Genomic DNA, 14,863 nt, shown 5'->3' with positions numbered 1-14,863 from the left:
TCCGATATATCTGATGGCGACTGTACCTAGGTCGTCCAACCAAGTCAAATTTTGCCCCCTTGTAAAAAACAATCAACTATTATAGTATCGTTATTGTTTTCTTTAGCTATTTAATGTTATTTAATTTTATGTCATTTATAGACCGGTGCTAGCAACTACATTTGCTGTTATTAAATATTGATAAATATTGACTTCGTGTCTAGATCTCATTTTCCAGCTATTCTAGGTATAGTAAAATATTGTTAAATTGCGTTAATTATTGTGAATTAAAGGAATGTTAAATATTTTATAATTTTTATTGAGATTCATATTACAAGTACCTACATATTAAAGTTTTATGTCTATTTAAATAAAGTATTCTATAACCCTTCGCCTTCTCCTAAACGACTTGAGTGAACCAACTTTTTCTTGTCACTCGTTAATATTATGGTCTCCTGGGTAACTTTTCAAACCCTGGTTTCTCTAATCAAACATACATTTTTAAGGCAATTATAAGCCCTGTTCATAATGAGTCAACATATTAGTAGAACATAGAGTTAACTCCATATTTTTTTCAATCAAACTATGCTTCTATTGTCGCCTGGCTGGCGGGATAGAATAAAAAAAAAGTTGATCCACCCACTTTGTTCAACTTAGTAGGTGAGACTAGTGCTTGGGCAGTATCCAGGAGGGCATGGGGTGGTGGAAGCCGGTGTTCCAGTCGCCGGCGCCGCCCAGCAGGTTGCCGCGGCCGTCGTGCGTGGCGAGCGCGAGGCGGGACAGCTTGTTGGCGAGGCGCCGCTGCGGGGAGTCCGGACGGGACAGTGGGGGGAGGGATATGCTGCCGGAGTCTGGAACAATTAGGGTAAAGTCGCGTTTTGTACAAAGACACATGACAGGGTCGAGTAGAGAAAACGAGGGCAGGCCTTTGCCCAGCAGTGGGACACCAAAGTAGGCTGGAGAAAAAAAAAATTACAAAAAGGGTCTACCGCGATATAATTTCATTGTTTATACTTTAAATTACCATGACCGCAGAATTTAAGCTGAAACGTCGGAATTTAAGGTAAGGTAACAACCAAAGAGAATTAAATCAGTACGTTTTTGTAAAATTATTATTAAAATTATTTTATTCTCCTACTAGTCAAATCAGTTTCTTTTCTTTTTTAGAACTGTCAAAACGACTCTTACTCCTGGTCCTGGGTTACTGGATTTCATAGGATTTGAATAGCTAAGCATGCATTTGTGGAGTAACACCACGTAACATCACGTACCATCACGGATCTTGGCTCCAAATTATGAAAAGAAGTGTAAAAATAAATATGACAAGGTTTTACCAGAATGATATTCGTAGTTGGCGTGATCGCTGGGTGTCTCCTGGCCGAGTCGTTTGCGGTACTCGCCTGCGAAGTGTTCTATTAACGTGTCCATCATTATCGCCTGTTTCGAAAACACCTGGAATTGGAATAGAAATACCTAGATTGAATGGATGTCGATATGATTATTTGCGACCAACTTCTTCTTCCTCCTCGCGTTTTCCCGGCATTTTGCCACGACTCATGGGAGCCTGGGGTCCGCTTGACAACTAATCCCATGATTTGACGTAGGCACTAGTTTTTATGAAAGCGACTGCCATCTGACCTTCCAACCCAGAGGGGAAACTAGGCCTTATTGGGATTAGTCCGGTTTCCTCACGATGTTTTCCTTCACCGAAAAGCGACTGGCAAATATGAAATGAAATTTCGTACATAAGTTCCGAAAAACTCATTGGTACGAGCCGGGGTTTGAACCCGCGACCTCCGGATTGAAAGTCGCACGCTCTTACCGCTAGGCCACCAGCGATTATTTGCGACCAACGTGATATAAATAAAAAACTGGACGCGAATCAGACTCGCCCACCGATGGTTCCATACTTTTTAGTATTTGTTGTTATAGGAACAACAGAAATACATCATCTGTGAAAATTTCAACTATCACGGTTCATGTGATACATCTTGGTGACAGACAGACAGACAGACAGAGTGGAGTCTTAGTAATAGGGTCCCGTTTTTACTCTTTGAGTAGGTACCTACGGTACCCTAAAAAGGACCTTAAAAGACTAAGTACCAACACAACGCTACTTTTCATTCACACGCACAGGACTGACGCAACTCAGGCATTTGCTATCCTATAAGTTATCGTCATGCATTTTATTAATTAATTATTCGTTAATAATGAATTTCAAGTCAATGATTTTTTAGGGTTCCGTACCCAAAGCCCGTAAAAAAGGGACCCTATTACTAAGACTCCGCTATCTGTCTGTCCGTCTGTCTGTCACCGGGCTGTACCTAACTTGAGAACCGTGATAGCTAGACAGATGATGTATTTCTGTTGCCGCTATAGGTAACAACAAATACTAAAAACAAAATAAAATAAATATTGGGGCTCCCATACAACAAACGTGATTTTTTTGACGTTTTTTGCGTAATGTTACGGAACCATTCGTGCGCGAGTCCGACTCGCACTTGGCCGGTTTTTATGATTCATACCTGTAATATCTTAGAAACCCTGAGCCCATTCTCCACGACCATGAACTGCAGAAAGAGGCACGGGAGGCAATCCTCGTTGTCGTCGGACGGCAGCCCGATGTCCCAGGACAGCTCCTCATAGAGAAGGCCTAGGAGCACCGTCTGGGAATATCACCACACACAATATTTACCTCTAGCGGCCCATACGTCAAACCTTGCCAAGCAAAATGAAACTTTGATTTAGTCAACACAAAGTTCAAATTAGAATGAAACAGGAGACCTTTTTATAGGTCTCTGGGCGGCTAGAGGTTAAGAGCTTGTTACACCTTTAATTTAGTAACTGACAAGAGGGACTACGCAATACATGACACACGATAAGAGATATATCTATCCTATCGTTTCTCTCGTATTGCGACGTCCCTCTTGTCAGTTACAAAATTTTGGAAGATGTGCCGGATTCAAAAGTATACGAGGTCTATTTTAAAAGTTGTTTTTCTTTCCTTGTATACTATGTTAAGAGGCACACAGCAGTGTGAGCACAATGAGCACATTTCAGTCCTATTTTTGTTGATAAATATTTCACAATTCTATTTTTGTTGATACATATTTCACAATCCTATTTTTGTTGATACATATTTCACAATCCTATTTTTGTTGATACATATTTCACAATCCTATTTTTGTTGATACATATTTCACAATCCTATTTTTGTCGATACATATTTCACAATCCTATTTTTGTTGATACATATTTCACAATCCTATTTTTGTTGATACATATTTCACAATCCTATTTTTGTTGATACATATTTCACAATCCTATTTTTGTTGATACATATTTCACAATCCTATTTTTGTTGATAAATATTTCACAATCCTATTTTTGTTGAATACATATTTCACAATCCTATTTTTGTTGATACATATTTCACAATCCTATATTTGTTGACACATATTTGTTATTTAATTGCGGTCACTCACTACGGTCGTGTAGGCGACTCTCTTATATTATAGGTAAGTGATTTGTGGTTTTATTGACCTTGGAAGACACGTTAACTTACACTCTCCGTGTCGTCAATAACGTAGACGCCATTAGCGTTGACGGCCACCAGGACTGGGATGTCTTCGTGTGTGAGTAAGCTCGTGAGACTGCGGACCGGCTGCTCTATCTGCCCTTGGAAAAACGCCGCCCTGTCGTAATAATTAACTGAGGGTCTACCGCAAAGCTCGTTAGACGTGTTGTCTCTCTGTCGCACTTGTAAATTTGTACCTAAGTGTAACAGGGAGGCTACACGTCGAACGTGACACGGTAGGCCCACGATGAATACCTACACAGTATAATTATAATGGCTAGTATTAATATCAATTTCAATAACACTGAATTGGGTAGGTAAAGTTTTTTGAAGATAGGCAAATTATATTTTTTCCCAATAGTATTCATTATAGCGATCACGGAAATGCAGCTCTTTTATTTTTATATTATTTTATTGATTAAATATAATTTTTTAAATGATCGATATGACGTTTGTGAGGTGAAATGGCAGATTCGAGTAATTAATTCCTTTGCCGTAGTAAATGGGACGAGATAGAAAAAAAATCGATGTCAACTGTCAGTGTCATTCTTGGAAAATAACTTGCAAATAATTGGAAAATAATGGTCGGACGAAACATTTGTGTTTTCTTGTAATTGGATGTCTGTGTGATTTCTAGAATAAGTATTTTTAACGTCCCTAGCACGCTCAACACGGATATTTTGATAATGATAACGATTGCTTTCGACTACTTGGCACTGCTTCTTGGAGAACATTTTCATTAACGCCTTCACCACGACTCTTGGACTGCTACACGAGTCATTTTGGATCTCAGTATCAACACAATAGATGGAGACGATCCCGGAAACGTTCGAATGGAAATAGAATATTACAGAGATGAACTCAAAGTGCGTCGTTCCGTCTACAAGACAGTACAGACGTTACATTCCAAATTCAGCGTATTTGAGCACACCAAAGTCTTTAACAGCGATTCGGTGCCAAGCTTTGAAGATATATTGGCCAAAATGGTAACTTATACGTTTGTGAGGACTATATAAACGTGATTGTTGTATTATACATACATAATGAATTAATGATTAAGATTGTAAGTCTTATAACTAGGTCGTTATTGGCTATTATATATGGGCTCGGCAAGGTGTTCACAATATCTGAACACGCACGCCCTGATAATAGAGGCGTGTTCAGATATTTATGAGCATCCTAGCTGCACCAATATATCTGATGGCGACTGTACTTTAGAAAACTTATAATATAAATCCAAAATAATATAATATAAATCCAGTACCTAAATTTCGTTTCGTTTTATTTTATAAATCCACAAATTATTATCCTTAAGCATTAACATTACAACAGTATATAGAATCACGCTGTGTGGCGTGCCCTTGAAGAGAGTTGAGAGGTTCAAATATGGTCAATATGGATAAGTATGTCTGTAGGGTAAATGTGCTTCACGTTGGGGCCTGTTTACATATTGATTAGTGTTGATTGCGGGTTTAATACATTTGCCACTATACACAAGTAGCAAGTGTATCAACTCGCAAAAATACTATATCTATGCTTCCATTGAGGTGTACATAGTAAGCACTATTCTCAAATTATGTGAGGAAATAAAACAAATTCAATGTAGTAAAGCGTATTTAATAGGGGTAAAGTGACGCGAATACAATTAAAAAAACAACGCATATTCTTAGTTTATATTAAATGTAGATGGCTTTTTAGTTTTCACTTGGTCACAGAAATACGCTAAAAACCACTTTCAGAGTAGGTGTTTCTTGCGTTTTGGCTGTCCTTCTTGTGTCCTTACACAGCATGAGCATGTCGTAAGTCCTGTTGTATTTGTCCCTGGACTTAGCAGGAAGCTAGTTATTCATTATTAAGTTTGCTTCTGCTTTCAAATGAGGCGGTGTGCCGTCTATTCCAGGTCGTTTTCGTCACTTGAACTCATTTTGTTTATTACGAGTATTAAAATAACAAGCGGTAACTTATTGAGTATTGCACAACGAATAAACTTTGCCGCCTTTTATTTGCATATTTTTTAAAATTATATTACCATAGATACTAAGCATACGGTACGCGCATGCGTCAATCCGCGCGCGCCGCGCAGCGCCCTTTCGCGGTGCTAAAGCGGTATCCAGACGGGACTGATCAAATCGGTCGATTTGATCAGAAATGAAATTGGCGTCAATCTCCAATTTTAGATTTATGGTGATATTAGAGCCATTTAAATTGAAAAAATGCCCCATAACGAAAATACTAGCCTCACAAATTGGTGTTCTTGTGTCCGCACCTCATTTTATCAGTCATTATCGGCGGTTGAATTCGGCGAGCCAAATTGGCGTTTGCGTCCGTACGTCCCGATTCGATCGGGCAATTTAATCAGATTGGCGAAAAATTGACTAATCTGGATACGCCTTAAGCAACATCGAGTTCACGATAATTTGACATATAATAATAATAGATTTTTAGCATAAGTTGCATTTCATAAAACTTAACCCAAATCATTTGTACATTTTCAAGTCAAAGATAAAGACATGTTGGTTTTAAAATTTTAATAAGTATAGACCATAACATTGTCATGATCTTGTAACATTGTTAAAATAAGAGAGTCTCCCATTTTCATTTTATTGCATTTTTTATAAAATGTCTTTAGATTCTCGGGATATCTTGGTCCTAATTCGATTGCTCTTTTTTATGGAAATAATTATATCCTTCAGATTCACAGGATGCTCGAGGCTTAGCCGAATAACACTGCAAGGAAGTATGTCATGGCTCAATGGTTCTAATTAGCCATCAGTATAATACCGCCAATGAATGTTTACATCCACCTGAAAATAAGAACAACATTCATAAAATGAGGATAACCACACAAAACTAACAGATGGTTGAAATTGTTAGAAAAAATTAGAACGATTTCTTGTTTACGAACTTAACAGCTCATGGCAATTTAATAATAAAAATCAAAACACAAGTGAAGAAAGTTTTATGTATTTCACGGATACGTGCTCCTGTACGGCCATTGCTCCTCTAATTCAACGGCATTGTGCTTATCACTGTTATGATAATAATTTCAAATTTGTAGAATCTGCTCGCAATCTCGTATGAACTCGCTTATTTTTCTTGCAAAACTCTGTCCAAGGGTCAGCGTAGGGGCCGTCGTGTAGGGGTGGGGAAGAAAACGTTGTCCAATAATTTTATTATGCAGTGCCAAGTTATCGAAAGTAAATTCAATCTTTGTCCAAATACGCGCAGATGTCGTGGGGAATCAGAAGTCCGTGGGTCGTGCTGAGGTCGTCGAAAATCTTAATGATAACATTAATAGCAATTCGCAAGGTAACATGAGGCTTGTCCGTTATTTTTCGGGAATGCGAGCTAAGTGACACTGACAGTTGACATCGATTTTTTTTCTATCTCGTCCCATTTACTACGGCAAAGGAATTAATTACTCGGATCTGCCATTCCATCTCACAAACGTCATATCGATCATTTAAAAAATTATATTTAATCAATAAAATGAAATAAAAATAAAAGAGCTGCATTTCCGTGATCGCTATAATAAATACTATCGGTAAAAAATTTAATTTGCCTAACTTCAAAAAACTTTACCTACCCAATTAAAGAATACAACGTAGTGCAGCGCAGGAGACTTTTCAAGAAGAAACAAAGTGGTATCTCTGTATGGTCTTTACAGTGACAAAATGTGGAAATGTCATCATTAATATCATCATATGGCTATGGACTCTTCCTCACTTTGTTCAAGTCAGACTTTAGCAAAGCAACTTGAAATTATATCCGGTTCGAAGGACCACTTAGTTCTTTGTGGTTCCAAACTTTAAAAAGTTAGGAATAGAGGTAAAAATCTTTGGGTTCGTGGTGGTATTGTTCATTTTAGCTTGAAATCATTTTAAACTGGGATCAAAAATTGTAAGGGTCCAATAAATAAAAGTTAGGGACCACTCACAGAACTCGAGACAATTCGTAACGTTTAGAAAAACACTAAAAACATTTACCCATATGTTGGCGTAGTGCGACAGTGTGCCAAATATTTGTGTCGCAGCTTCCTCGGCGGCGCCGCCGGTGGCCGCTGGGCCTGCTCGAGCAGCTTGGCCTCGGGGCTGCCCTTGCGGCCAGCTGGTAACAGTTGCGCCCACCGCCCGGAGCGCGCGTGCTTAGGCAGATATTTGTCTTGATGTTCCCTGGAGACAGTTGCTTATAAATTTAAGCTAGTTTAGTGGTATTACTTAACATTATCTAAGATTATTACATTGGATGCTAATTGCTAATTACTCGTCGCTGCGATGCGCGACCTGGATGATGCTATGGGTCAATTTCACCAAACGAGCATTTTTGTCTAATTCCCATGGAATTTTGAAATACCAACATTACACAAAAAAAAATATGCTGAGAATTTGATAAAAAATATAATAAATATTAATTTTCTTATGGGATAAAAATATTCATAAAACTATAAAAGTTATTTAAATTTTAAATTTTGGTCAGGGCACGGGAATTAGTCTGTCCATGGAAATTAGATTTTACTAGGACGAAAATTAAAACACGGCACGGGAATTGTTTTCTGAACTTATTTTGGTACTTAAAACTATTATTTATGTATATTTTAATCTACAATAATATACTGCAAACATACTGAAGTGGTATCGGACATATTTACCATCTTTAATTTTAGTTTCGAACGACAAATCTACGAAAGTATGTTACACTAAAAACTACGTATTTGACTAATCCTTTCCTTTATTTTAATGACAACTAATCTCTCTTTCTTAGTAAAATGTACATATTTCAAAACAATACTTTGAGTAGTTTCGTAAACTTGTCCGCCTTTACATACAAAACTATTCATTAAAAAGTGTCATTATGTATCTGCATGTAGATAGGTACAAGGTGTATGATCTGGTATATGGTCTTATAGGAAATAGGGGCACAGTGAGAAGAAGTTATTGTGTAAGTTAATCTGAAGAAATCGAATATGCTGCCTTCATAAATTAATAACCCAAAAAATTGTTTGAACACATATGAGGTAAGGTGGGGTAAGACTATCACCGGGGTAAGACTATCACCGGGGTAAGACTATCACTTGTATGGAATCCTCATACTGTTAGTCTTGCCCCGATCAAAATATACTAAGTTAGTCTTACCCCGCCTTACTTTACACATAGGTATACGGGGTGTCCCTGCCCTACGGGAAAATCTTCAAAGTGTAGGTTGGTTAAGTAATTTCTCAAAAATATCATAATCTTCCTAAAAAAAAACTTGCTAAAAAAATACCCCCTGGCACTGACTAAAATAACCGACTTGGTTTCACATTACATCCCAAAACTTTTATGTAGTAGAGTAGAAGAACTGCGTTGCGAGATTTGCATCTTTTTACATGAATTATTTTTGATAGGATCCCATCTCTTTTTGTAGGCTGTCCTTCTTTTCGGGTAATCATACCCATACCATACTGATACTATGTATATACATATCATAATACATCTTTATTCATACTCACATCGTCCATCTTAGTGTACCTTTACTTTCCCTAATAATTGTAAGAACTAAAAGGTAACGTTGTTATCGCATATATTTCTATAGGATTACAATCTTAATTATGCAGTTATCTTTAGAACATGACTAATATTGCAGTATTATTAGATTTTTATTGGCTTAAAAAGCTAAAACCTAATTACGTTTCAAATTTGGAACATGTGGGTATGCTAGAAGTACCTTAAAATAATATTGATTGAGAGTGATTGTGCCCGTGACAAAACTAAGGGATTTTAAAGTGTATTAATTCTTAGACTACATGCTCAAATTAAATGTTATTTAGATAGAATGTTATTGAGATTTGATGTTACGGCCGTGCCACTTTGTTTTGCTCGACTTGGCGGCGGCACTGCCGTGCCCCCAGATCCTTTGTCCTTCTTCAGGCCCCAAACTATCTCCATGCCAAATATGTATTATCAAGATGATATTGTTTCAGCGGTTTAAGCGTGACGAGATAACAGACAGACAGACAGAGATACTTTCGCATTTATAATATAGTAAGAATAGGATATATTTAATTTTTCTTGTACCTATTAGAAAAGCTAATTTATAACAACTAATCTATTAAACGAGCAATTCTTGTATATATTTCGGGGATCTCGGAAACAGCTCTAATGATTTCGATAAAATTTGATCATATATGGGCGTTTTCTGGGATGAAAAATCGATCTAGCTAGGTGTCTCTGGGAAAACGCGCATTTTTGAGTTTTTAGGTAGGTATATGTTTTCCGAGCAAAGCTCGGTCTCCCAGATATTTAAACTTTATACGGCTTACGCTGTCAGCAGTCAAATTTACAAAAAAAAACATTGTAAATTTGATTCATTTTGTTTCATGTAACCTTAAGTACGGGTATTATAATATGTAATAATTCCAAAAATAGTTTTATGTTTATATAATATTTTAATGTTATAATACGATCAATGAATAAGGTAAGGTGGCGCAAGACTAACAGTACGAGGATTCCATACAAGTGATAGTCTTACCCCAGTGTCGTCTTACCCCACCTTACCTTACTTATTAAAATTGCCCGGGTTATTCGGGTCCACCCTGTAAGTATGTACTATAGTACTTATACTAAAAAACTGTTCATAGATTTTTGTGCATTCTTTGAGATTTCCTTAAATGTAAAATAGAAAGATATACGTCATATTATTATTACATATAATATATATTCAATGCCAATATATATATATGTAATAATAATATGACGTAAACATTGCCAATTAACTTACAGTGCCCCCAATTAAAAATTTGTTGACAATAAATGTAATACTTTCTAATTCCCGTGCCACTTAATCAGCTGTTTTAGGTAAATATTCCATGGGAATTAGGGCACGGAAATTAGAATTCGTAATAAAAAAATTCGCCAAAAACTTAAATCGTGTTTAACCAAATTGTTATGTTATCGCTTACATAAAGATACATAAAGGGCTCCTAAATATGACAATTGTTATTGAAAAGCTATGTAGGAAATAAAATTTATAAGGGGCATCGAAATTACAAAAAAAATTGTCGCCCACCCGGATTCCGAAATACTTATGCGATTTGCTCGAACACGCCGCGGCTTGACGTACATCCGCTTGCTTTGAGAAATAGCCGAATACTGCCAGTACAGGTGAGGCGGGACACGAGGCGGTTCAGATACAGACGTCGGCTGTCAGAGCCCTTTGAGTTTTGCTGACGAAATTTTACTCGCGCGCTCGGACAAAATTTAAACTTCGATCACGAGTTATTTACCACAATGAAGTTAATAGTGTATGTGCTCAGTGATAGTAAATATCATCTAGTTTAAGTATTTGACACTAAATTAGTGATACTAATGTAGAATTTTTCGTAGGATTTTTCATTATGCTCAAAAGTAGATTCCGGACAGGGCACGGGAGTAGTAATTTGAGCCTTTAGGTATTTTTAAGTGTACTCTAAAAACAAATTAATCAGTGAATTCATATGGAACCCGGTGTGAAAGTGTGGCTTCTTTGTGTAAAAAAAAAAAATGGTAAGTATTATCTGATGCTAACCCGCGATTTTAATAACCAGAAATTGACCCCTATGATACGCGCATAGCGTTGTCCCACTCATCAGAACGACGGGCGATTCGTATCCAATCGCCAATTCATCTGCAAGCGGAGACACAGTGGCAACACGGTTCTTTAATTAGGTAATTTCTCAGTTTTGTTGAAATTCTACTGACAAATAGGACTTATGAAAAATTTGGTGAAAAGTTACACCGTTAGAGATAGAAGTTTCACGTATTATATCCAGTCAATATTAATTTCTACAGCAATCAAGGGGCCATTTTGGTAAGATTTTGGTTCAAAAAATGTGGCCTAGAATGTGCAGATGAATGTTGTCTTCCTACGGCGATAAATAAATGTGCCCTTCCTTGATGTCACCGATTGATTCTGGAAACAACCCGTATGCACATATGTGACAAGGAAAGCCCTATAACGTTTATTATATCTGAAAACTGGCTATCACCTGAAAAAGTTGGCGGTGTGTGTATGCGGGTCGTAGGGCCCGAGCTGAATGCGCGCCTGCAACCCTCCCAGCATGACTGCCTGCGCGCTTTCGAGCGGGTACCGGCCTGTCACCACGTTATGACGCGCTTCTTCGTACAGCAACTCTTGGATACGGGAATCTCTGAAAAATATAAAATATATTTTTTTTTTTTTTGATTTATTTAGAACACAAACAGTCACATAATACAAATGGATTTTTAGTACAATGTAGTGTACGTAACATACTTAAGAAACAGACCTGGAGGTTCATTAATGAGTAGGTATATAATGTTAACATACATAATAACCGCAGAAAGAAAAAATAAAATTGTAATTATGAGCCATATCTACTTAAACTGTATTTACCAGTCTTCCAAACAAAATCAATATTGATTTAGATTATAGTAGAATATTATAGTAAATTATTATTATAGTAAAATATGAAGGTTTGTCATTTCACCTTACTTTATTTCTAGAATGTGTAAGCGAAAAAGATCGTGCATAAGTGTGCCACCCACACTAGCGTCTTTTGAGCGTCGGCATCTAGTCAGCGCTATGTAAAATGACGTCGCAGCGCAGTTGCGTTAACGTTGCGTCGAGCAGCAGTCATAGAGTGGACTAGATGCCGACGCTCGGGAAACGCTAGTGTGAGTGGCACTAATAGGCGCAAATGGCCTTTTCCAAATATGAGTCACGGTGAGCCACATACAGATACATCATTCCCCTGCATTAAGCTAGCAAAAATGTTTACCAGGATAGCAGAAGCGGCTACGTCTTCCCTGAATAAATCATGCAGCAGGGAAAAGCAAGACCTTCATCTAGTAGGTATAGTTTGTTTAACTTCAACTCCAAAGAACTAGAAAGTCCAAAATACACCAACACTAACTTGATCCCTTCCTCCAAATGCTTCGGAAAGAACACATTTCGCTGAAGCCTGAGAACTGGCTGGTCTTTGCTGCGGCGTGATTCGGAGCCGTGGCCGTAGCGCTGCAGGAGCTTTTGCCAGCTGGCCCATAACCTCCAGGGACAGTGGTGAGGCTTCAATTGGATTTCTGGAAAAACGGTTTTAGTATAGACATAAAAAATAAATAGAAGCTCCTTGATAATGAAGTCCAGTTAATGATGTTCAGGTTTTTATCCCAATATCTATCTAGATTTCTTTCATGTTCATACTTAGCGACACTTTCCGGAGATTTTTTTATAGATCAAGATGCAAAAAAACACTTGGACACACTACAACCATTGCTCATATTTAGATTCTTACCTAATAGCGGACTGCACATCCACAGCGCAAACACGCTCGCCGCCAAACTCCTCGTACTCGCTTGCGTCATGCCCAGCTCTTCCGTCGCCAGCACAGCGTTCAGGAACCGCGACGCGGTGACACACGAAGGCACCTCCTCTGAACTCATCTCCACCATGATCGCGATGCGGGACATGAGGTACACGCACGTCACCGGGTTTGAGGATACGGTGGAGGAGGAGGTTGTGCTGCCTGATGATCCTGGAGGAAGAATTTTTTTTTTGGAGTATCATGGTTTAGCCTTTATTTGTTTTTGCTGTGACCATATTTATCTTTCTTTTTTTGCGAGAATTATCGGGCTTCCATGCTGACCTAAAGTCTGTTAAAGTAGATATAATTGACGCTTTAGTTCGGCGCTCCAGGGAATCCCCAACATTTTGCGCCAACAACACATCTCATACACGTCTATTTTACTCCAGCACTCGAGTAGGTCGCTTTCAGAATCCAGGTTTCCGAACCATACAGGATTATAGAGAAAACCCGGATCCTTAACTACTTTGGACACGTGGCCAGACGGGAGTCGGATGACTTTAAAAAGCGCATTAAGTATGCTTGGCATGGCACCCGCTGGGTGGACATTGTAAAGATGGCCTGCCAGGGTTATTAAGTATTAGGAGAGCCTTGGTGCACAAAATACCTCATGTGGTCTCGACCCTCATCCAAGAGGAAACTAGGACAAAGAACACATCGGGTCTAGAACTCTAGAACATTTAGGTAGGCTTAAGGTGCTGCTCGTAAGTATTAGGTACGGTACCTACAGTACAAATAGTGTACCTATTTAGTGTCCTTACAAAAAGAAATATTTGCGTGTGTACCTATGTAATTTATATTGTTATATGCTTACATTTATTAAGTATTAGGATATGCCAAACATACTAATGTAGAAGGAACCTGTTTTTTTTTCTATACCTGGAAGTGGAGGTGAGATTGCGCTTGACGAACTGCCTCCACTCGTTATGGGTTCCGTTGTGCTAAAGGATCCCGCGGCTATACTGCTCGACCCAGTCTGATTCGAACAGCTGCTTAAGTTTGATCCTGTAAAAAAAGTAAGTACTTACTTTTTAAAAAAATACTCCGACTGAAGTGATATCCAAAATGTTTTTTTTTTTAATAGTAAGTAGCACATTGAGTAAAAACGTCAATTAGCTTTTAAATCATTCTTCGTTCCATTAATTACTTAACTCGCGGTTATTTGCTAATACAATAACGTACCCATAACACTTTTCTCCAGTGAGTCGGAACTGTTACTCTCTTTGGAATCGGGTTGCAGTGGCTTATGAGGGTCATGTTTGTCCCACTCACTGTGGCGACCCAAAGGACTGTATGATAAATGAGGAAGCCTCTGGGATACAGAGTATAGGTGTGCGTTTACTTCAGCTTGTAGCTTCTGGCTCTGAACGCTGTAGTATTCTTCTCGCGACCTAAATTCGCTGAAAAAAAATGGCAGAATTATTTATTTCCCGTGTCTTATGAAAAATGTAAAAGAAGTGGTATTTTTTATTGGCTCTTACTTGTACTGATATTCCGCTTGCATCGGATATCCCCTTCTTGAGTATTCCACGGGAATTATTGTAATATAGTTTCCGGAATTCTGAACATTAGGATTCTCTCCGTATGCCCCCATATCAGATTGATGTTCCATTTACGGTTGATGTTATTTTATTATTACAGAGGCATTATTGTAATTGTATATTCTATGAACTAAATATAACTGTATACTGTGTTTTATTTAATATTCCTTTGGTACATTCGTTTGTTATTGAAATTATCGATCGGTATTCGCGCCTTAACTAATGTTACCAGCGTAAAATTGTTTCGCTCAGTTCGTTTATCTGATTAATCGTAAGTCAAATTATTTTCTTCTCAACATCATTACTAGAAAATATTATATTCTAAGATTTCTAGAATGAAAGCACTAGCTAGATTAACGATAATTAAAATCGACAATATTAAAATGTTGAAGTTTGAAGTTCGACTTGAAT

General features: G+C 37.8%; 1 protein-coding gene across 1 annotated transcript; it reads right to left on the bottom strand.

Moving 5' to 3' along the window:
- Positions 1 to 282: 282 nt before the first annotated feature.
- Positions 283 to 14,671, bottom strand: LOC134673668 (FERM domain-containing protein 8). Its single transcript, XM_063531680.1, has 11 exons — positions 14,393 to 14,671; positions 14,094 to 14,311; positions 13,791 to 13,916; positions 12,843 to 13,082; positions 12,465 to 12,630; positions 11,559 to 11,720; positions 7,543 to 7,728; positions 3,545 to 3,674; positions 2,505 to 2,645; positions 1,314 to 1,431; positions 283 to 830 (listed from the first exon to the last, which is right to left on the bottom strand). Exons 1-11 carry the CDS (start codon positions 14,521 to 14,523, stop codon positions 646 to 648), a joined length of 1,803 nt encoding a protein of 600 aa, XP_063387750.1. The 5' UTR covers positions 14,524 to 14,671; the 3' UTR covers positions 283 to 645.
- Between the last annotated feature and the right edge of the window lie 192 nt (positions 14,672 to 14,863).

Source organism: Cydia fagiglandana, chromosome 18 (assembly GCF_963556715.1).
Source record: "Cydia fagiglandana chromosome 18, ilCydFagi1.1, whole genome shotgun sequence".
Taxonomy (NCBI): Eukaryota; Metazoa; Arthropoda; class Insecta; order Lepidoptera; family Tortricidae; genus Cydia; species Cydia fagiglandana.
This window is presented reverse-complemented; position numbering and strand designations above follow the sequence as displayed.

Excerpts from the sequence above, each read along its gene's own strand:
- LOC134673668 (XM_063531680.1), bottom strand. The coding sequence starts at position 14,523 with ATGGAACATCAATCTGATATGGGGGCATACGGAGAGAATCCTAATGTT. Across the intron at positions 14,312-14,392 it reads CAAGCGGAATATCAGTACAA|CGAATTTAGGTCGCGAGAAG; the intron begins GTAAGAGCCAAT and ends ATTTTTTTTCAG. Across the intron at positions 13,917-14,093 it reads ACTGGAGAAAAGTGTTATGG|GATCAAACTTAAGCAGCTGT; the intron begins GTACGTTATTGT and ends CTTTTTTTACAG.